The 26243-nt window shown below is 42.8% G+C and overlaps 1 protein-coding gene across 1 annotated transcript in view; it reads left to right on the forward strand.

Moving 5' to 3' along the window:
- Positions 1-6472: 6472 nt before the first annotated feature.
- Rnf212b (ring finger protein 212B) overlaps positions 6473-26243 on the forward strand; it is a 40490-nt gene continuing 20719 nt past the window's right edge. The window contains exons 1-3 of the mRNA XM_051143412.1: positions 6473-6572; positions 9837-9889; positions 10092-10166. Of these exons, the coding sequence (XP_050999369.1) occupies positions 6473-6572; positions 9837-9889; positions 10092-10166 (228 nt within the window). The remainder of the gene's footprint in view (positions 6573-9836; positions 9890-10091; positions 10167-26243) is intronic.

Here is a 26243-nt window from a genome sequence, read left to right on the forward strand (position 1 = left end):
TGTGTGTGTGTGTGTGTGTTCAGATGAAGTGTATAATGGGACTAATCCTGGAAAAGAGAGAGAGAGAGAGAGAGAGAGAGAGAGAGAGAGAGAGAGAGAGAGAGAGAACTGTCAAATCCAGTGAAAGAGAAACCTGAGGATGTTCTCAAAGGCCTGGCTGCCCCTCCATGCTATTTCCCTTCCTCCCTCAATGTTGCTATGGAAATGGGAGAAACGGAAAGAGAAAGGTGGGAAAACCCCTGTAGTCTTCCCATGGATTCTGGTTCCAATTGCAACTCGGCAAAAAACAGCTCTTTGTATCTGGAAGTTTGAGCTTTCCTTTTGGCAGCTAGGTCTACTGATCCCAGGGGTTGTGACAACCACCAGTTTTCTTCCTAGGGTCCTAAAATAATCATGGTGGCTGTCAGAAGACAACCTGCTGCCACTTTACACTGCCTGCTCCAAGGTACAGGTGTCCTCCAACCCAGCTCCAAGGTACAGGTGTCCTCCAACCCAGACGTCTCAGGCCCTGGCTGCCACTGCTGACCTCTGATCACCCTCTTTGCCCATCACCACTGGACATGCTCAACCTGTAATGTATGTGACTGTTTGCCCAAAAACAGAATTTCTCTGAACCCAACAGATGGAAAGTGGTACTCTGATAGCATTTTCATGCATGTGTTTCTTATTAAAAGTGAGGTTATAAATTTTCTAAAATGTTCAAGGGTGATGGTGAGATGGTTCATTGGCAAAAGAGCTTGCCATGTGTCATAGTTAGTGTTTTATTGCTCTGAAGAGACACCGTGACCACGCTTTTGTCTGGAGGAATATGGACTTAGAAAAACAGTGAAATGCTGTAAGTGGGGCCTAATGGGCGGGCCAACCTAGTAGGAACATGGAAGACAGTGATGTCGAGGGGATTTGAACTGTGGGGGGCTCAAGAGGTTTCAGAGGAGAAGAATATTAGCACGTGACTGAGAGACCCGTCTTATGATATTTTGGCAAAGAATGTAGATGCCTTCTGCCCTTGTCTGAAAAGTCTGCCTGAAGCTAAACTGAAGAGTTTTGGATGAGTTACACTGGCAGAGGAAATAAATCTCAAAGCAGCCGAGCATTGACTCTGTGGTGTGGGTATTATTGATCCCTCTGGTGCAGATCTATAATGACAAGGAGCAAGCTGAGCAAGGAAAAATAGAAAATGTACAGTCTGAGGTCTCAGAAGCTCAAGCGAGGTGCAGTGGCTCCCGGTTCACATCCTGCTGCCTACAGATGCAGAACTCTCAGCTGCCTCTCCAGCTCCGAGTCTGCCTGGGTACCACCGTGCTTCCTGCCATGATGATAACGCACTGAAACCTCTGGACGCAAGCCAGCCCCAATGAAACGTTTTTCTTATTAAGAGTTGCTGTGCTCATGGTGTCTCCTCACAGCAGTAGAAACACTAACCATATAAACCTAAATTCAACCCCTAGTCACATGGTAGATGAATAAAACTAACTCCAAAATGTTGTCTTTGACACCTCCTCCCCCGACATGCGCACACACTAATAATAATGGTCACAATAAGTACAATAATTTAAACCATTCAAAGGGTGTGCAATTTTGTTTTTGCAGCCCTGTGGCTTGACCCAGGGCCTCATGCATGCTTATGAATGATATAACACTGAGCTGTATGCCTGGCCCTTAAAGATCATTTTTATTTGTTCTAGGAACTAGACATTCATTTATTGGATTCAAGTTTTTTATGAAGTTGTTGACATTTTAAAAAGCTCCTTCTATTTTAAATGTGTTAACCCTTTATTATATAAGTTGATTTCACAATTTGTCACTTAGTATCAAATTTCACCTAAGGTGGTGTTTGCACACACGTTGGTGTGTTTATGTGTACTTCTTCAAGCAAAAGATTTTTTTTTTTTAATTTTTGAGAGGGAGGCTGGAGAGATGACTCAGTGATTAAGAGTGGTCACAGCTCTTGCAGAGGACCAGAGTTCAGTTTCCAGCACCCACATGTGGTGGCAGCTCACAACTACCTGTAATTCTAGCTCCAAGGGATCCAACACCATCTTCTGGCCTCCAGGGGTACCTACAAACATGCAGACACAGACACATAAGTAAAAGAAGATTATATTTAAAGCAGTTTGGAGATTGCTAGAGATCAGACACTAAACGGAGGGTCTCATGCATGCTAAATAAATGCTGCATCTACCACCAGCTCCATCTCTAACTCTAAAAGAATTTTTGATATAGTAAAATTCATCAATCTTTATTTTCTTTAGATTTTTATATAAAATGAACATTACCTCTTTTCCTAGGTTATAATTATGTTTCATTTTCACACTTACATTTCTGAACAATTTGGAATTTATCCTGAAAAACAATGTAAGAAATATACTTAAACTGGGTATGGTGGCACAAATTTTATTCCCAGCACTTGGGAAGCCAAGGCAAGTGAGCGTCGTCTAGCCTGGTCTACATGATCAGTTCTAGCACAGTCAGGACCATGTAGAGAGACCCTGTTTAAAAAGAAACGGGGGGGGGGGGGGTGGAGAAAAGCAGAGAGAACAAAAAGAAAAATATATACTAAATATACTTTTTTTGTTGTTTTGTTTTTTGAGACAGAGTTTTACATTGTAGTTCAGGCCAGCCTGGAATTTACTATGCGGCCCAGACTAGCCTGAAACTCATGGTGATCCTCTCAGCCTTCCAACTGCTGAGATTACACACAAGCGTGAGCCACCACATCCAACAGGCCCAATTTAAAATATTTCCAAATGGCTGTCCAATTGTCCTAACTCAACACAATTCCCTTCTAATCCTAAATTAAAATTTCCAAATGTTCTTAGTTCTATTCCTTGGCTTTCCCTTCTATTCCGTGTGTGTGTGTGTGTGTGTGTGTGTGTGTGTGTGTGTGTGTGTGTGTGTCTATGTCTGCATGTGTGGTGGTGGGGAATGAAAACTGAACCCAGGGTCTATGCATAAGCATGTGTTTTGCACCCCTAGCCTACTCTCTCTGTTTGTTCTTTTGTTTTTGAGACAGGGTTTCTCTGTGTAGCCTTGGCTGTCCAGGAACTTGCTTTGTAGACCAGGCTGGCCTTGAATTCAGAGATCCACCTGCACCCCAGCCCCCTTGCTGGGATTAAAGTCATGGACACCCTGGTAGGCTTCTGTATGTTTCTTAAATTACAGGTGCTCTGTATTTTAACATTTAAGTAACATTAAGCTAGTTTCCCAACACACGGACACCGAAAGGCCCCCCTACCCCCAGGCTATCCAGACTATTCTTGTTTGGTTGGCTTTCTTTCTTTCTTCCTTTCTTTCTTTCTTTCTTTCTTTCTTAATTTTTAGAGACAGGGTTTTGCTGTAGCTCATGATATTCTGGCACTTGCTATCTAGACCAGGCCAATCTAAAAACAGAACAAACAAAACAAAAACCTGACAACCATGCAGAGGAAAACTATTCTCTTCCCCGTTCCCCCCCCCCCCCCACAGCCCCAGTTTTTTCTTCTCTTCCTGACTCCTTTTGTTCCCCACTCCTTTTTTTCTTTCCTTTTTGGGATAGGGCCTTGAATGTCTCCCACTGTAACTAGGTATGGAGCTGAGGACGACACTGACCTCTTGATTTTCCTGCCTCATTCTCCCAGACATGCAGGCTGGTTCTTGTATTCAGTTAAGAAAAGTTAATCTTTTTTTTCTAGACATCTGTTTGTTCTGAGTTTATAGCCAGTCAGCCTCTACCTACGTAACTTCTAAGGTTTTTAAAAATTTCTAATTTATGCTGTAATTTATTTTTCTTTCTGTTTGTTTGTTTTCTAGGCACGGTTTCTCTGTGTAGCTCTATCCTGGAACTCACTCTGTATACCAGGCTGGCCTCGAACTCACAGATATACTCCCCCATCTCGTTAAATTCTGGGATTAATGGCGTGTACCACCGCCGCCCAGCTGATACTGTAATTTTCTTTTTTTTTTTTTTAAAGATTTATTTATTTAATGTAATGAGTACTCCATCTGCAATATACACCTGCAAGCTAGCAGAGGGCATCAGATCACATTACAGATGGTTGTGAGCCACCATGTGGTTGCTGGGAATTGAACTCAGGACCTTTGGAAGAGCAGTCAGTGCTCTTAACCTCTGAGCCATCTCTTCAGCCCCGATACTGTAATTTTCAAGCGTCCATCATTTTCATTTCAATTTAGATCATGCCAAAGCTTCTATGGCTTTGCGATTCCATTTCCTTTTCTTTTGGGGGTCGTTTGTGGAACATTAAAAGGCTCATTTTCACTTCTCCACCCCCAGTGAAACAAGACAACTTCGAAGGCCTCCTGGACTTTTCAGGCCACCGTATGGCTCACCTTTCCAGGGAGGCAGTGTGGGTGCTTCTGCGGCTGCGCAGTAGGACCAGCGCGCGCCCCCGCGCGGCCCCGCCCACCCCGCGCGGCCCCGCCCATCCCGCGCGGCCCCGCCCACCCCCCGCGCGCTGGTTCTTTCCGGCGTGCTCCGGCCTGGCAGCTTCTTCGCACCTAGCGGCGGAGTGCGGGGTGGCGGCTGTTTGCTTTCCCGCCCTTTCCGGCGTCTCCTGAGAGACCGGCATGGACTGAGCTCTCCAGTGTGGGATCCTGGTGGCCACGCTGGTAGGGACGCGAGGTAGAAAGAGTCTATCTAGCTCTAGCGCGGCCTCTTCCTCAGCCTGTCAGGGCGGCTGAGAACTCCTGCGAAGTACTGTACCCCTGAGCCTGGTGCTGGGGGGCGGTGCGGTGTGGTGGTTGTTTATTATTATTATTATTATTATTATTATTATTATTATTATTATTATTATTATTCTTATTATTATTATTATTATTATTGATTTTTAAAATGACAGGTTCTCACTACATAGCCCTGGCTGCCCTGCAACTCACTATGGAGACCCGACCGGCCTCGAGCTCAGACAATCTGCCTGCCTCCGTCTCACAAGAGCTGGGGTTGAAAGGCCTGTGCTACCTCACCCTACTATTTAGTAAATTAAAAAAACCTTTCCATTTACTTGTGTGGTGAGGTGGGGTCGTGGCCGCGTGAATAATTAGCAGGCGGTCCTTGTGCCGTAGTGCACGTGCGGAGGGCGGAGGGCGGCTCGGAGGAGGAGCCTGTTCTACCTATTGGTCCCAGGGTATCACACAGTAAGCCCCACTAGCAGCTTTGCCGTCTCACTTCCCCTCAGTAATTACACTTTTTTATCATAAATCCTCCCCCCGCCCCCAAGACAGGGTTTCTCTGTGTAGCCTTGGCTGTCCCGGACTCACTTTGTAGACCAGGCTGGCCTCGAACTCACACAGATCCACCTGCCTCTGCCTCCTGAGTGCCGGGATTACAGGTATGCGCCACCGCGGCCGGCTATAAACTTTTTTTTTAAATCCCACAAAATCACTTTTGTTTGGATATATACTTAAGAAATTATACAAAAGTTGCTGTCAGTAAAAACAATCTTACAGCACAGATCATAGTATGATTACCATGTGAACAAAAGAGCTGTTTAATGTAAGAACGCTAATGTTCCACAGCATCAGGAGACTTGGATTCCAACCCCAGAATTGCCAGTAAAGATGGAACTTTGGACAAGCTGGTTAGTTATGGTTGCAATCATGTACATTTGAAAAATAAGAAAAAGAAAAGATGAGCCTGGTCATGACTTTAAATGCCGTCCAGACCTGTGACTGGGTTTCTGTGGAGTAGAGGTGTATGTAAGTTGAGACTATTATCATCGAACTGTTTCTCTTAGACTAATGTGTGATCTGTCTGATCCACCACCCTCAGTTGGCTCTTTTCTCTGCCCTTTTACAGGAAACTTAGTAAAGATATTCGCTGGGCCTGGGGCTCAGTGTACTTGTTTAATGTTCATGAGGCTCACAGCAGCACACAAATAGGGTGGCATGCTTTTCATTTTTAAAAGATTGTTTTTCTATTTACAAGTTTGAGTTAAGCTAAAAAAAACAACAACTTATAAACGGAAAGTGAGAGTAAAGGCAAGCACACAAATTCAAATACTTACAGCCATACCAGTCCAAGAAAAGCCTCATTTCCGTCTTCCTATGACTTTTATAATATTTTACACAGCTGGGTGGTGGTGGCGCACGCCTTTAATCCCAGCACTTGGGAGGCAGAGACAGGCAGATCAGGATCGCTGTGAGTTTGAGACCAGCCTGGTCTACAAAGCGAGTCCAGGACAACCAAGATAACTTAGAGAAACCCTGTCTCGAAAAACCAAAATAATAGTAACAATAATCATCATCATCATTGTAATAATAATAACATTTTATGCACACGCGGGTGCCCAATGGCATATAGTGAATGTAGTTAGCTGACTTTTCCATGTTATATGTGTATCCCTACAGACAAATGGAATGCCCACACATTTGTTTCCACATCCAGCAAACTATCAGAAGTTAAGCAAACAGCGTTATCTTAACAGCTATAATTATATATATGCTCCATATGATTCCTGTTCTTTCTGTCTGCCCCAGAATGGATTGGTTTCATTGCAACCAGTGTTTCCGAAAAGATGGGGCCCACTTCTTTGTTACCAGCTGTGGCCATATTTTCTGTAAAAAGTGTTTGACTCTGGGTGAGTAACTTCTTTTCAGATGTATCCCAAAATGTTTTTTAACTTAGATACAATGAGTAGCCATTTCTCTGTGTGTTGTTGAATAAAAATCACTTGGTAGGCATCAGTGATAATGTAGACACTATGGCAGCTGTCCGTTTTGGAAACTAAAAGAATCCATAAATAAAAGAACGGAGCTAAGTGATTTAGTAAAAGTGTTACTCTTCAGTGTTTTGAGTTGTGTCAAAGAAAGCCATCATGGATGAAAAAGTTATTTTGATACCTTGCAATTTAATAAGCAATTTCCTGTTTGTTTGGCATTGCTGAGTCCAGAACCTAGGGCTTGGCACATGCTAGGCAAATGCTCTACCAGGAAGCTACACCTCATGCCCCCTTACAAACTTCAAAAACTAACTTACAATGTTTATTTTTTTAAGATTTATTTATTTTGTTTATTGCATATGAGTGCTTTATCTGCAGAAGAGGGTATCGGATTACATTATAGGTGGTTGGGAGCCACCATGTGGTTGCTGGGAAATGAACTCAGGACCTCTGGAAGAGCAGGTGGCACTCTTAACCACTGAGCCATCTCTCCAGCCCACAATGTTTATTTTCAATAAACATATTTTTAAAATAGTTTTCTTTTTCCTGTTGTTTTGAGACAGGACCTTACTGTACAGTCTTGCACGTTCTTGAACTCAGTCTTCCTGCCTTAGCCTCCCAAGTGCTGGGAGTTCAGATATGTACCACCATGCTCAGCCTCCAGGACCAGTTTTATGTAATCGTCTCCAGTCCTTGGTAATAATTACTGGTAGCACTATTTTGTAAATGAGGAAATTATCTCAGAGAATAAATGATTGCCAACTTCTTATAACTATCAAGTTATAAAAACTTAAAAGCCAGGTAGGGCATGGTGGCACATGCCCTGGAGAGGCAAAGTTAAGCAGATCTCCAAGTTCCGTGCCGGCCAGAGAGCTACAGAGTGAGACCCTGTCTCAAAGAAAGGATGCTTGAGTTTTGTTTTGGAGTGTTGGGTAAAGAACTCAGGCCCCCTGGGACAAGCACTCTTAGCTGTACCCCTAATCAGTAACTAGCTTGCCTTCTTAGTGCCAACACACGTAGGGCTGGGTGAGCCAACAGGGTAGCATATGACTATAGCTACTGGGGAGGTCAGGCAAGACGCTGCTTAATTGAGCACAGGAGTTGAAGGCCAGTGTGGGCAGCGTACAGATTCCGAGAACAACAGTAATTTAAAAACAAAGCAAACAAAAAAATGAAACCTGTAAATCATCTAAATCTAGAAAAGGGAATTTGCCCTGCTTAGAATAGATAGGGTGCTTTGATCAGGGAAACATCATAGAAGACATTGTGCTACAGTACGGTTTTGAACAATAGGCTGGAGTTTGGCAAGTTTAGCAAAGATAATTCTAACTTAAAGAGTGAGGGCTGAGCCGGGCAGTGGTGGCGCACACCTTTAATCCCAGCACTCAGGAGGCAGAGGCAGGCGGATCACTGTGAGTTCAAGGCCAGCCTGGTCTACAAAGCGAGTCCAGGACAGCCAAGGCTACACAGAGAGACCCTGTCTCGAAAAAGCAAAAAAAAAAAAAAAAAAAAAGACTGAGGGCTGGAGTGATGACTCAGTGGTTAAGAACTTTTGCTGCTCTTACGCACACGAGGCCTCACAGCCATCTGTAACTCTGCTTCTAGGGGGTCTGATGCCCGCTCCTGGCTTCGACAGGCACTGGGCACACACCACACATGGCACACATACTTACGTCAGGCAGATGCTCAGTATGTCAAATAAAAACACATCTTTTAAAAAAACTAAAGCAGCAGCATGTGTAATGACATGTGACATCTTTAAATTGCCATGCAGCTGCTTCTGCAGAGTTGAGACTGCACAGAGAAGGTAAAGATGGTGAGCGGTGGAGCCAAAGGGCGGGGGATGGGCATCCTGGGCTGTTAGCTTGTTGGTGCTGGAAATCTGTGTAAGTTTGTTTTTATTTTAAATAGAATATTTTCACTTGCTAGCTCACAGTGAGCACTATGGAAAACTGACAGGGAAAGAAGCTTTATTCCCCAAGGAAGGAAGAGTCGGGTTAAATAGTCTCTGGAGAACATTTTCCCCTTGTTTGAGTCTCACTACCTTTTGAGTCACCGGCCGATGCACTGAGACTGTTCACTGTGCAGCACACCTTAGAGTAATTGTGTTGGGAAGCACACACCCATGTGTGCTTTTTCCTGACGTGGCGTTTATCTTGTTTAATAGATGAACCCAGGATCTTGTGTATACCTTCAGAGAAAATTCTCCATCACTGTATGTCATCCCCAGCCCACTGGCATTTATTGTCATCATCAGCACCACTGCTAATACTGCATTCATAAGGAGAGCTTAGAAATTGTACTTTTCCCTTCTTTCAGATTACACTAACTGGACTAAGAGTAGGAGAGCTTCCAAGATCTAGGAATATTAGCAAAGTAACAACAGGAAGGGACAACTGGGGAGTCAGCCTCTTGTAGTACCCAGTGTGTCAGCAGAGAGGAGAGATGGCTCAGTGGCTTCTCTTATAGAGGACCCAGGTTCGATTCCCAGCACCCTATTCTGGTTTTCTCAGGCACCAGACATGCACATGGTACACAGGCATACATGAAGGCAAAACATTGATAAAATGAATCTTTTTTTTTTAAAGGCACCTAAATGAAAACCATTGGTACTTTTGTATTTGTCCCAGAAGACCCGCAAATGTATTCCAGGACTTCTGTTGGCACAGTAGATACTACCAGTAAATGTCATTAGTCCCAGTCAATACTCAGGAGACTGAGATGAGAGGGTTGCTGGAAGTGCAGGCCAGGCTGGCTACATTTATGAGACCTTGTGTCTCAAAAACAAAGAAAGGAAAGAAGACAGGGAGATAAGCACAGTGCAAGCCTCGTACCTCAGCATGCTTGTTTGGAAATGTTGGTTTAGAACAAAGAGATTAAGTTGATATCGTTTTTCTTTTTTCATGACAGGGTTTCTCTGTGTAGCCCTGGCTGTCCTGGACTCACTTTGTAGACCAGGCTGGCCTCGCACTCACAGCGATCCCCCTGCCTCAGCCTCCCGAGTGCTGGGATTATAGGCGTGCCCACCACGCCCATCAAGTTAACATCCTTTATAGCACAATGATGATCTGAATTTAGCTAGGAGCCTGTTTCTTGTCTTGCTGCTCTACTTGACAGCTGTCACGTGCCTTAGGAAAATCTTACCTCTCGCTCTTATGCAAACATTTCCCCTTTGTCTCTCAGAAAAATGTGCTGTTTGTGGAAGTCCGTGCAAGCATCTGGCTCTTTCTGATAATGTAAGTTTTTACCCTTGTCAAACTGCCCCATCCAATCCCTGTCAGTAGGAAGTACATGCATACATAATAAGCTGCTCAAGACAAAAAGAAGGAGCCAATTTGAAGACAGCAATTGAAAAAAGATAGCTATTTAATTCCATTGTCAGCATTTTCTTTCATTTTGTTACGGATGTTCTCACTGTGTGTCTTGCTCTCTTCACAGCTAAAGCCTCAAGAGAAGAAGTTTTTCAAAAGCCCTGTAGAGACAGCTTTGCAGTATTTTAGTCACATCTCTCAGGTATGCGAACCAAAATGAAGAAAGCTTCTTCCCGCTGAAAGGCTGCCTGGGGTCTTGTAGTGAGGACAGCTGGGTACGTGGCGCTCCTGTCTCTAAGGGAAGGGTTAAAGGATTCTCTCTGTCTCTGTCTCTGTCTCTGTCCATCCGTGCTCCCCCAACCCCTCTCTGAGACTGGGTTTCTGAATGTAGTGCTGGCTGTCCTGGAACTTGTTCTGTAGACCAGGCTAGCCTGGAACTCAGAGATCCACCTGCCTCTGTCTCTGCTTGGATTAAAGGTGTGTCACCACCACTCCCAGGTAGGGAGTTTCTGTTGAAACTGTCTTTGTGCACAGTGCAGAGAAGCTGCTCTGTTTGCTTGCTTCCCTGATACAAATCTCTTCCAGTTAACTTTTTACTGACCCAGAATCTATGGTGTGCAGTCAAACACACTCTAGTTGAATCTTATTTTGTAGTTTCGACTTCTAATAACTAGTTCTTGTGACTAAACAGTCACAAGGAACTTTATTATCTTTCTCTGCAGATATATGCATTTAAAAAAATTGCATATATGGGCCTGCAAGGAATGGGTTTGGTAATTTAGCTTGGAGCCTTTTGCTTATAGACCTATATTCATGAACATATGTCTTAGTCTTTATTTTTTCAGTAACCTTTGCAGTAATATTTAACTTTATTTGGAGTTAACAACCAATTGCTTGAACATTAGAAAATATTTGTCTTTTCCCGATGCCTCGTATGTTGACGAATGATTGGTGTGTCAGGAGTAGTAGAACATTGCAAAAGGCAGAAAGGAAGCAGTGTTAATTATGAGAGAGTTCCCAAGTTGTGAAGGCTTTGATTTTTAAGATTCCACTCTCGAGTTCTCTGCTGAGATGATTTTTTAGTATTATGGGATACCTCTCTTGGAATGATTTTTCAGACTTTCTGAAAAGAGATGGATTAGTGGGTAAAGGAGCTTGCTGCCAAGCCAATAGTCTGAGTTCAATTTCTGGAACCCGTGGGCTGGAGCGATGGTTCGGTGGTTAAGAGCACTGGCTGCTCTTCCAGAGGTCCTGAGTTCAATTCCCAGCAAGCACAGGACAGCTCACAACCATCTGTAATGAGATCTGGTGCCCTCCTCTGATGCGCAGGTGCACATGCAGATGGAGCCTGCATGATAAAAGGAGAGAGCTGCCTCACAAAAGTCGCTCTCTTACCTCTGTGTGCATGCATATGTGCACACACACAATAAATACGTAATTTAAAAAGATTTTATTGCTTCCTTTTGTTGTTAGTGTGCTGGTTATTAGACCCTGGGCCCTCTATGTGTTTGGCACCACTGCATCAAATCCCCAACTATTGTCATTTTTAATTTGCTTTTTGCCTTCAAGAAGAGTCTTTCCCTTCTCCTTTCCTGACCCCTCCACCACACGAGGTGGGTGTGTGTGTGTGTGTGTGTGTGTGTGTGTGTGTGTGTGTAAGAGAGAGAGAGAGAGACAGACAGACAGACAGACAGACAGACATAAAGAGAAAGAGATCAGGTTTGGTGGCTAGTGCCTTTTCCCACTGAGCCATCTCTTTAGTCCAAAAGCAGAGTTTCTAGTAGTCCATAACTCACTCTGTAGTGGAGGATGACCTTGTATTTCCTTCTACCAGAATGCTGAGTACAGGAATATTCTGCCACTCTAGATGTAAATGTGTTGGGAAAAACTCAGTCTCTTTTTTTGTTTGTTTGTTTGTTTGTTTTTTGAGTCAAGGTCTCTCTGTGTAGCCTTGGCTGTCCCGAACTCACTTTGTAGACCAGGCTGGCCTCAAACTCACAGCGATCCACCTGCCTCTGCCTCCCAAGTGCTGTATTAAAGGCGTGTGCTATCACACCCGGCTATAAACCCAGTCTCTTGCTAGCACTTTACCTACTGAGCTCCAGCATGTTGTTTTTTTGTTTTGTTTTGTTTTTGAGAAAAATCTCACTTTGTAGGTTAGGATAGCTTTCAATGCATGATCCTCTGGCCCCTACTTCCTGAGTATTGTGATTACAGACATGTACCAAAAACCACACATGGCTTTGGCATTCCTTTCCTTGTCTTTGTGTGGTGTGTTGCTGGGAGTTGAGCCCAGAGTCCCACGCACACCAACCAGGCAAGCTGTCTACCAGTATCAGCTCTTCTTCCTAAGAGAGCTCTGTTTGTTTTCCAGACAGGGTTTCTCTGTGTAGCCTTGGCTGTCCTGGACTCACTTTGTACACCAGTCTAGCCTTGAATTCACAGAGATCCACCTGCCTCTGCCTCCGAGCATTGGGATTAAAGATGTGCGCCACCACTGCCTGACTCCCAGCCTCCAGTCTTAACGCTGGAAATACAGTAAGGAGAATTAGAGCTTTCGTTATCACTGTCTTAGTCCCTTGGATGAGCCATTATATTTGAGATTCTACATTCAATGTTTTGAGTAGATAAAATCCAGCTGAGACCCAAGGAGAAATGTAAAAGAGGTCACATGAACAAGAGAAAGAACAGACCTTTGGTTAATGTTTAAATCCACAGTTAGTTAATGATCAGTAAAGAAATTATATATAGTCTGAATCTTAACCTGCCTAATCATGGGACCAATTATACATGGTCAAATAATCAAGGTAAAATAAATAGAAAGGATCAGTTAATCATCACTTTAGTGAAGGGTCAGTTTGGTAAAGTCAGCAGTCTGAAAATGTATTTTCCTAATGTGTGCAGTTGAATAACTGATGTGGGACCTACCCCTAAACTGTGTCATTAAAGCTTTTGCTTACATTTTCTTTCATAAGAAGGATCTTCCCTGGCGTCTTAGAAGGAGCTCCAGCATCTACCTCTTGTCTTGCTTTTATAGGTCTGTGTGTGTGTTTGCTTCTGAGCCCTGCACTGGACGATAGCTCTCAAGGGCAGAGATTGGGCTGTTTTGTTTGTTGTTCCCCTTGACTAGTTTCTAATACGGAACGAACATTCAAAACATTGTCCTTAAGTGAACAAATGGACTGTTGCTCGAATTGTCCGTTTCCGTTCTCTATAATGTCCCAACAAGGACAGTCTTTTTCCTGCCCTGTGCTAGTTCTTGACTAAAGCTGCCTCTTGTGAATTCTTGACTCTCCTCTAAACTTTTCAAGGGAATTGAAGAGCTCATTAGGACTTGTTAGTGCTCTTTTAGTCCTAGACCACAGACCTCACCTTTACTCACAACCACGCACCTTTCAAACACATGCAGCATTGTGCCTTCTCTAGTAAAGCCTGCCATGATTTTTTTTTTCAAGTCAGGGTTTCTCTGTGTAGCCTTGGCTGTCCTGCACGCACTTTGTAGACCAGGCTAGCCTCGAACTCACAGAGATCCTCCTGCCTCTGCCTCCCGAGTGCTGGGATTAAAGGCGTGCACCACCACACCTGGCTTTACATGATTTTCTAGCAGAATTTTGTCTTGTTTCTTGTACCCTACATTGTTTTTAACTCTGCAAAATGATTAACTCTGAAAATGTGATTTATTTGTTGACATATCTGTTTTTATCTCTTTTCAAAGGTGGGTACATCTTTGTAGCATTCAATGACTAATTAGATGTGTGACCCAAATTATGTTCATAAGAAATGTTTTGTAGAGCCAGGTGTAGTGGTGCAGCCTTTAATCCCAGCAATGGGAAGCAGAGTTAGGAGGACCTGTGTGCTTTTGAGTCAGCTTGGTCTACACAGCAAGTTCCAGAACATCCAAGACTACATAGACAGACTTTGTCTCAAAAGAAAGAAAAAAGAAAAAAAGAAATGCTTGTAAGTGACTGAAATGTAAGGACAATTAAAAGACAGGTTATTTAAAGCCAGGTCTGTGAAGTAGGTACTTGTAGATCCAGGCAAGAAATTTAAATTTTCTCTTAAGTAAAGTTACATTATTGGAGTGTTTTATACAAGGAAACGACATTATATGATACATAATTTTAAAAGAGAATGTGGCTGTTGAGTGACTAGGCCATGAATGGGTTAAGAGTAGAGGCAGGGAGACCAGTCAGGAGGAAAACAATCTAAGCAGACTGCTTGCACTGAATCTGTGGTGGCAGCAGAAAGGGAAAAAGGCATGAAGGTTATAAACCAGTGGCATAGAACTTTCCCAGCAAGCCTGAGAAGGTTCTCAAGCCACACACACACACACACACACACATGCACACACACACACATACACACACGCGCACACACACACATACACATACACACACATGCACACATGCGCACACACACACATACACACATACACACACACATATACACACACACATGCGCACACACACACACACATACACACACATACACACATACATACACATACACACATACACACACATGCACACATACACACCACATGCACACATACACACACATGCACACACACACATGCACGCACACACACATACTCACACACATACACACACATACACACACACACATACACACATACACATACACACACATGCACATACACACACACATACACACACATACACACACATGCACACACACACACATACACACACACACACATGAGAGAGAGAGAAGGTCGTTACTGTATTGTGAAGGCTCAAGGACAAATTTACTAATGTTTAAGAAAAAGCATAGTACAAGTTAGGTGAAAATACCAGCAGCTGCTAGGAGAAGGTAGGGGGAAAGTAATGCCTTTTCAGTTAGACATTAGAAATGGACAGCTTATGTTTAAAGGCGGATGGGGCTAGAAAAATGGCTCAGTGGTTAAAAGCAATAACTGCTCTTCCAGGGGTCCTGAGTTCAATTCTCATAACCCACATGGTGGCTCACAGCCATTTATAATGGGATCGCTGTCCTCTTCTGGCCTGCAGGTGCACATAGAGCACTGTGTACGTAAAATGCACAAATAAATCTTTAAAAATATTAAATAAATAGGATAGCATTTCCAGGAATGGAAGTAGGAAGTAGGCTAAGGGAGCTGAGTAAAGAATCCAAAACCTTATTTTGTGAGTTTTTAAGCTTGTTTGTTTGAGGTGTGTGTGTGTGTGCATGCGCATGTGGGTGCTCGAGTGGCATTTTGTTTTGAGATAAGGTCTTTCTGCATAACTATGGCTGTCCTAGAACTCAATAGGTAGGCCAGGCTGGCCTCCAATTCATAGAGTTACACCTGGCAAATAATTTTTAAAGAATGAAGAAGTAATGTTGCCAGTGCAAAATGTGAAAAATGTTTTACCATGTTTTGGTTGTTCCCTCAAAAATCTTCCTGGCTGATTTTCTCCTGGCTCTGCCAGCAAGATGTGGACATATTAGGTTTTAGTTGACTCTCAGAAACCAGGTAGCAAAGTCAGGAAGGCTGAGCTCATTCTGGAGCTCAGTGCATAGAAAACTGCGCTATGAGTTCACATCTTGCCAGAAAACAGTGTTTTCTAGAGGATAAGGTAAGGGGGTGGGGTATTTCAGTGTAGGATGTATACTCTCCTGATGTCAGGATATCAGAGTCATATATCCATCCATGTACAAGGTACTGTGTTCACTCCACTCCCCACCCCCTCTCCCAGCATACACACAGAGAAAGTAAGTCTAGGGAACAGTTGAGGACATGTAAGGAGAAAAGAAAAAAAAAAAAAAAAAAAGAGTTCCCTCAACACCTAGCAGTTAGCTGGAAGAAAAGAAATTAGGAAAATTGCCATCAGAAATAAAAACAAAAATGTGTGGTGGAAGAAAAGTATTTCCAAAGGTGGCTATAGTCATCTGAGTCAAATACTGTTGAGACATGAAGTCAGAATCGGGAGTGAAACCAGGGTTGACTGTCATCCCTCATGGAATTCATAGTCACATATATTCGCCCTTATGTTGTGTGTTTGTCTGTCTTGTTTACTTTACCTCCAGTACTCTTCATAGCCTTCTGTGATCTGGTTTCTAACTGTTGGATTTAAAACTGCTCCCACTAAGGGCATCAACATCCTCATTAAAATCAATGGATACTTTTTGTTTGTGTTATAAATGATCTGACCTGATTTCTCTCCTTAGAAATGTTTTTTGGCTAGCTTAACTAACAGGTACTGTTTTCTTTGGGAGTTCATCTCCCCCTCTCCCCTATCTGTTGGTTTTTCAAGACATGGTTTTTCTGTGTAGCCTTGGCTGTCTTGGACTCATTTTGTAGATCAGGCTGGCCTTGAACTCACAGAGATCCACCTGCCTCTGCCTCCCAAGTACTGGGATTAAAGGCGTGCACTACGTGCCTGTTATCTGTACATCTCTTAAATAGTTACATTTCTCTAAGTGCTGTCTTTCCTTTTGATAAGTGCCATGAATAGTCTCATCTCCTTCGGATGTATGACCAGGAGTGGCATAACTGGGTCTTGAGGTAGATCGGTTTCTAATTCTCTGAGAAACCACCATATTGATTTCCAAAAGTAGCTGTACAAGTTTGTACTCCCACCAGCCATGGAGGAGTGTCCCCCATGCTCCACATGCTCACCAGCATGAGCTGTCACTTAGGGTTTTGATCTTAGCCATTCTGGTGGGTATAAGATGGAATCTCAGAGTTTTTCTTATTTGTATTTTCATGATGGCTAATGGTGTTGAACATTACTTTAAGCGCTTCTCAGCCATTTGAGATTCCTTTATTGAGAATTCTCTGTTTAGATCTGTACCTCATTTTTGTTGTTGTTGTTGTTGTTGTTGTTGTGAGACAGGGTTTCTCTATGTATTCCTGGCTATCCTAAACTTGCTTTATTGACCAGGCTGGCCTTGAACTCACAGAGATCTACCTGCCTCTGCCTCCTGAGTACTGGGATTAAAGGTGTGCGCTGCCACCATGCCCAACTTGTACTAATTTTTTAATTGAATCATTTAGTGTGTTGATGTCTAGTTCCTTGAGTTCTTTGTATATTTTGGATATTAGCCCTATGTCAGATACAGAGTTGGTAAAAATAATTTCCCATTCTGTAGGTTGCTGCTTTGTCCTGTTTATAGTGTTCTGTTCAGGAAGTTGACTCCTGTGCCACTGTGTTCAAGCCTGTTCCCCACTTTCTCTTCTATTGGGTTCTGTGTATCTGGTCATATGCTTATGTCTTTGATCCACTTGGACTTCAGTCTTATACAGGGTGATAGCTATGATGTTTGGATCCTTCTACATGCTGACATCCAGTTAGACCAACGCCATTTGTTTAAAATGTTCTCTTTTTTCCATTGTGTATTTCTGGCTTCTTTATCAAAAGTAGGATGCCCATAGGTGTGTGGATTTATGTCTGGATATCTGATTTGATTCCATTGATCAACTTGTCTGTTTTTATGCCAATACCATGCCGTTTTTGTTACTAAAGCTCCATAGTACAGTTTGAAACTGGGGATGATGATACCTCTGGGAGTTCTTTTATTGTACAAGATTGTTTTATTAGCTGCCACGAACCACCGAGGGGGCTTCTAGCCATGGAGAGCAAGGGCCCTAGGATATCAGGTGGGCACGGATTCGGCGCGACAGACAGACATGAACACAAGGGAGGTTCAATGCTGCTGCCAAAATCTTTACTTGAGCTCAGTGGTTTATACAATCATGACAGGAACTTCTGCTACCTACAAACCACAGTTTAAGAGATACAGATCAGGTTACAAAGTGCAAAGTACAGCAATAATCAGAAACTAAAAGTACAACAAGGTCCTCTGTCTATGCACAAGGGCCAGAGACAGACTGTGGTTAATCACCTCAGAAGGTGGCATGAGCTTTTCTTAGAATTTGCAGTCAGCTAGGCGAAGCTGGCTCCTTTCTCAGGCATGTTATTATTAACAGCTTTTACCCATGAGAGAAGTACAAGTCTGCACATCTGTAGCCCATAAAGTTGTTACATTCCTTTACACATCTTAATATTTCTGGTCGTCCCATACATTGTAAACCAAAACAATCCCATGGGGTGCCATACTTTACTACCGCCTTGGTGAGTTGTGTAATTATGTCATTTTTCTCTGCTGCAGTTAAAGTGCACCATGGAGGTCTGGCCCTCAAGATTCTTTCCCAGGGACTCAGGTCCTAATGTCTTATCTTTTTACCATCCTTAGTAACCCATCGCGTTAAATCCTCATCATACACTCCTATATATGGTAATGGAGGGTAGGAAGTGGTTCTTAGAGCTAGGGTCCTCTGTATTTGTGTCTCTGCGTCCATTTCCCTTCAATCCAGTCCTAAGTTGTCCCGTTTTCTGTTTTACTGGGAACTCCCGGGACTGCTTCACTCTCCTCGCTATCCTCACATTCCTGGATATGCCTTCTCTTCTAGAATTCTTTAGCCTATACTCCAGCTGTTGCCATTTGTCAAGTGCCTCCTGTACAGTTGCATTTTCTTTCTGTATCAACTGCACAAACACCTTCACCCCCAAGGTGTAGTTTCATTTACAGTCATGTTTCTGGTACTGTTTAATATGAGACGTTCAGCTTTCAGCTACTTCATCCACGGCCACCATTGGTTCATTTCCCGATGGACTCACATCAGGTTTCTCAGTTACTGAGATGTTCAGAGGGTAAGAACAGCCTTGCCCTGGAGATGGACTTAATAAGAATGTGTGAGTGATTATAGAGCAAGGAAGGAGGAAAAGCAGAAGTAGGCCAATAGCCAGGCTCTGTACACCCAGGACTCGGGATGCTTGTCTCAACAAATACCTGGGCTTCTGCCAGGGACCCTTGCGAATCTGGTTGCCCATCACCTGATTGATGTCGGAGCATCCTCCGAGCCGATAAGGTTGCATGTCACACAGACTCTAGCGGAGTGGGTGTGGCAATTAGCTATCCTGTTTTTTGTTTGTTTGTCTTTGTTTGTTTTTTCATATGAATTTGAATATTGTTCTTTCCAGACTCATCTTTCTAGCACCTTATAAGTTGTTCAGCAACTCAGAAGCCCCAAATCTCCTTGTCCAATTAGTTTACGGACATCTCATTGGGTATGACTGACTAAATAATTGTCCATTAGTGACTGAACTCACTCTCTAGCCTTTGTCCCCTCCCTAGATATGGGAGGAAAAGAGAAGGGTTAGGGCTAAAAGTTCTAACCCCTGATCAGTCGTGGATTCTCTGGCAACTACTATCTCATCAAGAATCACCACATTAACACACACTCAGGCATGGCTGAAAGGGGCTGTGAATAACTGGATTCTAGTATCACTGAGGACAGTGCCACAAATTTTAGAAACTGTATTCATCCTCACACTGCATTCTTCAGAAAATCAATTTGTAGTGTTAATACAAAAGCACAGTTCTCACCTCAAAGGCACTAAAATACAGTTTACTCTAGAGATAAATGTGAGTGACCACAATCTGGGAACATGGGTTCAGATTGCCCTGAAAGGCATGTTTCATTGTGGACATGGTTGCATAGGTTTTATTAGTGATAGGACCAACTCATAAAACCAGGCATTTACCAATGCATTGATGAAGAACACAGATAGGTGGATTACAGCAAAGCAAGAAAAATTCTGCTGTTGCTTTCATGTGCTTTCTCACAACATTCTTAGCCTTTGCAATGGATGGTAGACAGTGTCCTGCCAAGGACACACTTTAAGATGTTTTAGTAGTCACAAGGATATCGTCAAGTCAGACTTACAAGTGGGCAATGAATGATTTTCAAAGAGACTAAAAACAACACAATATATTTTGGTTCTGGTTTGCAACATTTAAAAAAATATATCTTTTAAACAACTTTTGTTTTTTTTGAGACAGGAATTCTCTATGAAACTGTACTGTTGTGGAACCCACTAGTAGTCCAGGTTAGTCTCAAACTGACAGAGTTCCACCTACCTCTGCCTCCAGAGTGCTGATATGAAAGGTGCACACACCACACCCAGATGAAAATCTACATTGTTGGATGTGTCTATTTGTATGCATAGATGTGTGTGTATAGCACATTTCTGCAGTGCAGACAGAAGCCGGAAGATTTGCATGCCCTGGAATTAAAGTCACTATGTAGATGCTGGGAACTGAATCTAGGTTTTCTGAACAAGTAAGTCCCTTTTTAACTGTGTAGTTTTAAGTTCAGTCATTTTGCCCTGTAGAACTACAGGTATGGCTTTTTTTCCCCTGAGAACTTCAGTTTATGAAGAAAGGTTTATTTTGTCTCATGATTTCAAAGATTTCCATCCATGGTTGGCTGCTTCTGTTGCTTTGGATCTGTGGCAAGGCAGAACATCATAGTAGGTGTGTGTGGTTGGGAAAAGCTACTCACCTTATGATAACCAAGAAGCAGAGAAAGGATGGAAAGGGAGGTTAGGATCCCCATATTCCTCTAAGAGCTTACCTTTAGTAAACCTTTTTCCAGTAGGCTTACCTCCTAGAATTTTACCACCTCCCAGTAATGCCACAGACTGATGGCAAAGTCTTCAACACATGAACCTTTGAAGCACATTTAGCATCCAAACTATGTCAGGGCCTCTATGTTAAAACCAGAGACAAAGATGAAGCACATACTTCTCCATTCTGCACAACAGCCCCCAGTCAGGCAATAGTTATAAATGACTCCAGAGATGGTTCAGGTAGGAAGCATCCCAGAACCGGTGTTGGAAGGCGCATAACCACTTGTAATTCTAGCTCTTCTGACCTCCATGGGCACCCACACAATCTCTCTCTCTCTCTCTCTCTCTCTCTCTCTCTCTCTCTCTCTCTCTCTCTCTCTCTTTCTCTCTCTCACACACACACACACACACACACACACACACACACACACACACAAATCAGAGGGGTTTTTTTTTGTTTGTTTTTAAGTTTTAAAACTTTTTTATACCACTGGGAATTGAGCCAAAGTCTTCACAGGAGGTAGGCGAGCAGTCTCCCCCTCTCAGCTATACTCCAGCCCTTTTAAATTTTATTTTGAGGCAAAGTCTCATTAAGTTACCTAGGCAGTCTTCAAACTTCTCTTGCCCCGATCTCCTGAATACCTGAGATTGTGAGCGTGTGTGTGTTCCTAGCTTTAAATTTTTGTTATAGGTAATTTCAAATATATTAAACCAGAGAAAATATAATATGAATAATATATGAATTTCCATTATTAATCGTCATATTTTAACAGTTGTAAGCCAATGGCCACATTTTCCCTTTTCTTCTACTATCCCAACCAGATTATCCAAAATCACATATTTCATCATGTTAAATGTAGATATTTTCATGTGTATCACTTAAGGTGAGAATGCTTTTTAAAATATTCATATTCCCCCCCGCCTCTGGTTTTTTGAAACAGAGTTTCTCTATAACAGCCCTGGCTGTCCTGGACTTGCCTGGAACTCACAGAAATCCGCCTGCCTCTGCCTCCCTGAGTGCTAGGATTAAAGGTGTGTGTCACCACACCCAGCTTTTATGATTATCTTTAGAGTTTGTTTGAGTTAGGTTTCAATACAGTCTGTATATTTCAGTTAGTTATTATTTTTTGTTTCTTTTTAACTATAAGCTTCACCTCATTTTTTTATTATTAAAGAATAAAATGGTTTTATTTTATTATTTAATAAAAAAAGAGGTTTTCTGTCCTATTGTTTATAACATGGATTTTGTTTTGTTGTATTCATGGAGTCATTTACTGTGCTCCTTGGACCTGTTTCCTATAAATTGGCAGGAAAAGCTTATTCCCCATTACTTGATCTAGGGAAGGTGAGGCAAGGCAACTTCAGTGGTGTTACATTTCACAGGAAGTACATGTTGGTCTTCTGTCATTTGTATGATGTTGCCATGATGAGTTTCACACAGATTTGTTAATTCTTTGCTAGTTTCAAAGTGTTATATACTAATTCTGTCATTTCCTTTGCAGTTTCTTTTTTTTAGTTTGAAAGACTTCTAAAATCAAAGAACAAATAAATACTTCTAAAATCAAATTCTGTTTTATTAGCTTAGTTAGTCTGAAATAGTTGAGAAATATAAGACCTGGAGCTGTAAAGATGGCTTCGTGGGTAAAGGCACCTATCACAAAGCATGAGGACCTGAGTCCAATCCTGGGGACCCACATAGTAGAAAGGAGAGAACCAAGTTCCCAGGCTATTTTCTGACCTCTATACACACTCTGTGGCACAAACAAATAAATAAATGTAATTGTAAAACTGTTTGTGGTGGGGGGAGGCTGGAAAGATGGCTAGGTGGTTAAGAGCACTTGCTGCTCTTTCAGAAGACCTGGATTCAATTCTGTAAGCTTAATGTAGTTCTCTAAAGCTCATTAACTCTGTTGCAAGTACTCAAAGCATCTAAACTGCTTGAGACAATAGGTATTTAACTAGATAGAAATTTACCCTTAGAGAGCCGGGCGTGGTGGCGCATGCCTTTAATCCCAGCACTCGGGAGGCAGAAGCAGGCAGATCGCTGTGAGTTTGAGGCCAGCCTGGTCTACAAAGTGAGTCCAGGATGGCCAAGGCTACACAGAGAAACCCTGTCTCGAAAAACCAAAAAAAAAAAAAAAAAAAAGAAACTTACCCTTAGAAACTAGAATTAAGGGTTTGGTGTTGGCTCAGTCCACACAGTACCCGCTGTGCAAGCACATGGACCTGAGCATCAGCACTGGGGCAAGGTGTGGTGAAGGACAGAGGTAGGTGGATCTGTGGAGGTCATAGGCCAAGCAGATTAGCTAAAATGATAAACTCAAGTTTGGTGAAAGAAATTGGCCTCCAGAAGCATGCACACATATGTGTATGTTCATGCACATACAAGAAAACTTTAGGGGCTGGAGAGATGGCTCAGAGGTTAAGAGCACTGGCTGCTCTTCCAGAGGTTCTGAGTTCAATTCCCAGCAACCACATGGTGGCTCACAACCATCTACAATGGGATCTGATGCCCTCTCTGGTATGCAAGTGTACATGCAGGCTGAATACTGTATATGTAATATGTAATAAATAAATAAATCTTTTTTTAAAAAGAAAACTTTAAAAAATAAAGCCACTTTAAAAAAAGAAAGCCACTTTTGTCAGGCACTGTTACACATACCTTCGAGGTCCGCTTGGTCTACATGGCAAGTTCCAAACCAGCAAGGACCTTGACTCAAAAGAAAAAATTAATAGCCAGGTGCAATTGCACACTCTTTTAATCCCAGCACTCAAGAAGGTAGAAGCAAGCGGATCTCTGTGAGTTCAAGGCTAGCCTGGACTACAAAGCAAGCCAGAGGCAGCCAAGGCTACACAGAGAAACCCTGTCTCAAAAAGCCAAATATATACTGTTTTTGTTTCTCTTAGTTTCTCTCTTAATCCAGCTATCATACAGATAATTGAGACTCTTTTTTTATATTTGTTTAAAAATAAGCTTCACAGCCGCAGTGATACATACCTGTAATCCCAGCACTCTAGGAGGCAGAGACAGGCAGATCTCTATAAGTTCAAGGCCAGCCTGACCTACAAAGCAAGTTCCAGAACAGACAAGGCTACACAGAGAAACCTTGTTTCTAAAAACCAAAAACCAACCAAACAAACAAAAACGGTTCGCAACACAATTTTGAGCCGTGTAAGTCTGTTCTTAACCCTCTGTGTTATCCTTACTCCATCTTTGCCACGATCCCCAAGTCACTAGCTTTTTAGTTCCTTCCTTGCTCCAGCTGAATCTTTTTCACCGCTCCTGCCCCTCGGCCTGCGGCTCCTGCCCCTCGGCCTGTGGCTCCTGCTCCTCGGCCTGTGGCTGAATCCCCTGGCTGACTTCCCTGCTTCCTCTTCTAACTCCTCCTCCCCTGGCTGGCAGGAAATTTAGCCCTATTCTCTCCCCTGCTCATTGATTGCCTGTAAGCTACTTTATTGGCATACAAGGGGACAATTGGGGACCAGTGTTTATACAATTTTGAGACAGGACACTCTCAGAACAAGGATTGCAGCCAGATACGGGGGACACAGAACCAGCATGTGAATTACATAATCTTATACAGACTACACATATATGAACAACTGATGTAAAAACAACTAATGCTCATTTCTGAAAATCTTTGTTTTAATAACCTGCATTGGGAGTCAGTGAGATGGCCCTGTGAGTAGGGTACTTCTTTCCAATCCTAATGACCTGGGCTGGAAAGATGGCTCAGCAGTTAAAGGCTAGGCTCACAACCAAGCCTAATGACCTGATTCAATCCAGAATCTACATGGTGAAAAAAGAAGACAGAACTCTTCAAATTATCTTCTGATGGCCAATCCCCTTCCAAAATAAATGTTTAAAAAAGTCAGTAAGCAACACTGGGGGTGGGGGCGGGACTGAGGTTGGGTGGGGTGGGGGAGAAACAGAAGCAAACAAAAAACATATAGTGAATCTGCTGAACTCCTACTTGGCTTCCATAACTGTGCCTCTCTCTGTTGGTGTCTGCTACAGTTTGGAAAGAGATGTCTTTGGAAGACTCATGTTAAATACTTGGCCACCAGTCTTTGGCACGATTAGAGGATGTGGAAGTTTGGGCTGGTGATACAGCTCAGTTGGTAGTGTTTGCCTAGCGTTCATGAAGCCCTGGACTGACTCCATAGGACCCCATAAAACTGAGCACAGCGACACATGCCTGTATTCCAGATCTTAGTAAATAAAATAGGAGGAGCAGAAGTTCAAGATCATCATCAGTTACATAAAGTTCAAAACTCTGTTTTGATGTTTTTTGTTTTGTTTTTTGAGACAGTTCCCTGTGTAGACTGTCCTGGAACTCTGTGTAGACCAGGTTGGCGGCAAAACTCAGAGATCCGTTAAAGGCACGCACCACTACTGCGCGGCTTTGTTGTGTTCCGTGAGGCCTGGGAGGAGGAAGTTCAATAACTGAGGACATGCCCTTGAAGGAACTGTGAACACCCTGCTCCCTTTCTGCCCCTCTCTGCCTTCCAGCCATGTAACGTTCGGGCTTCCTTTGCGACGTGCTCGCACTATACTTGCCACAGGTCCAAAACCAAGGCTTCTTGGTATAGTGATTTGAATGAGAATGTCCCCCTTAGATTTTTGAACACTTGGTTCCCAGTTGATACTAATGTTTGGGAAGGTCTAGGAGATGTCACCTTGCTGGAGAAAGTGCGTCAGTAGGGGCAGGATCTAAGGACCCTGTTCCCAGCTCACTGTCTCAGCTTTGTGCTTGTTTTCAGTGTGTGAGCCCTCAGCTCCCTGCTCCTGCTGCTGTGCTTTCCTTCTGCCATCATGGACTTTAACCCTCTGTAACCATAGCCCAAACGTTTCTCCTATATGCTGCTTTGGCCATAATGTTTTATCACAGCCACAGAAAAGTCCTAATATACTTGGTAACCATAGACTAAAACCCCAGAAACAGTAAGCTCAGACTAATGTTTCTTTTTTGTAGATTACATCGGGTATTTTGTCATTGTGACCATAAGTTGATGAATAGTACTTTTCGGGTGTCTTCCTTTTACTCTCTCCAGCCTTTTGATAGACCTAATTCAGAGCTGATGTTTTATAATGCTCTCCTCACTAAATAAAAGTTATGTTCTAGCTGGGTGTGGTGATGCACACTTTTAATACCAGTACTGGGGAGTCAGAGACAGGTATATTTCTATGGGCTAAAGGCCAACCTAGTCTATAGCAAGTTCCCAGATGGCCGGGGATGTGTAGTAAGATCTAGTCTCGAAACAAAAGAATTATGTTTTATGTGTTAAATAAAATTTATACGAGACTATTAGATTAGATTGAGCTGCTACAGTAGGCCCAGCAGACCAAACCAAATAGACTTATTCATGCAGGAGTTCTATGCCACTAGGTCCAAACTAAATTGTTTATATGACTGTCTAAGAAGGATGAAGAGGGAGGAAAAAGAGGGAGACTGCCAGGGTTAAGCATGCCAGTTTCATCCATCATGATAAAGAGATCCTTTCTGTTTTTCTAAGGACATTTACTCTAAAATGACTAACATGAAGATGGCATCTAGCGTGTACTTACGCTTATGACTCCAGGACCTGGAAGGCTGAGCCAGTAGATGATGAGTTTGACCCCAGCTGGGCCACATGGACCCTGTCTTTAAAAAGTTATTTCCAGGGAGTGGTGATTGACACCTGTAATCCCAGCATGCAGGAGGCAGAGGCAGGTGCATCCCTGTGAATTCAAAGCCAGACTGGTCTACAAAGCAAGTTTCAAGACAGCCAGGGCAACACAGAGAAACCCTGTCTAGAAAAACCAAAAATTAAAAATTAAAAAAAAGAAATTGGGTTTTGGA

This window comes from Acomys russatus, chromosome 3 (genome assembly GCF_903995435.1).
Source record: "Acomys russatus chromosome 3, mAcoRus1.1, whole genome shotgun sequence".
Lineage (NCBI taxonomy): Eukaryota > Metazoa > Chordata > Mammalia > Rodentia > Muridae > Acomys > Acomys russatus.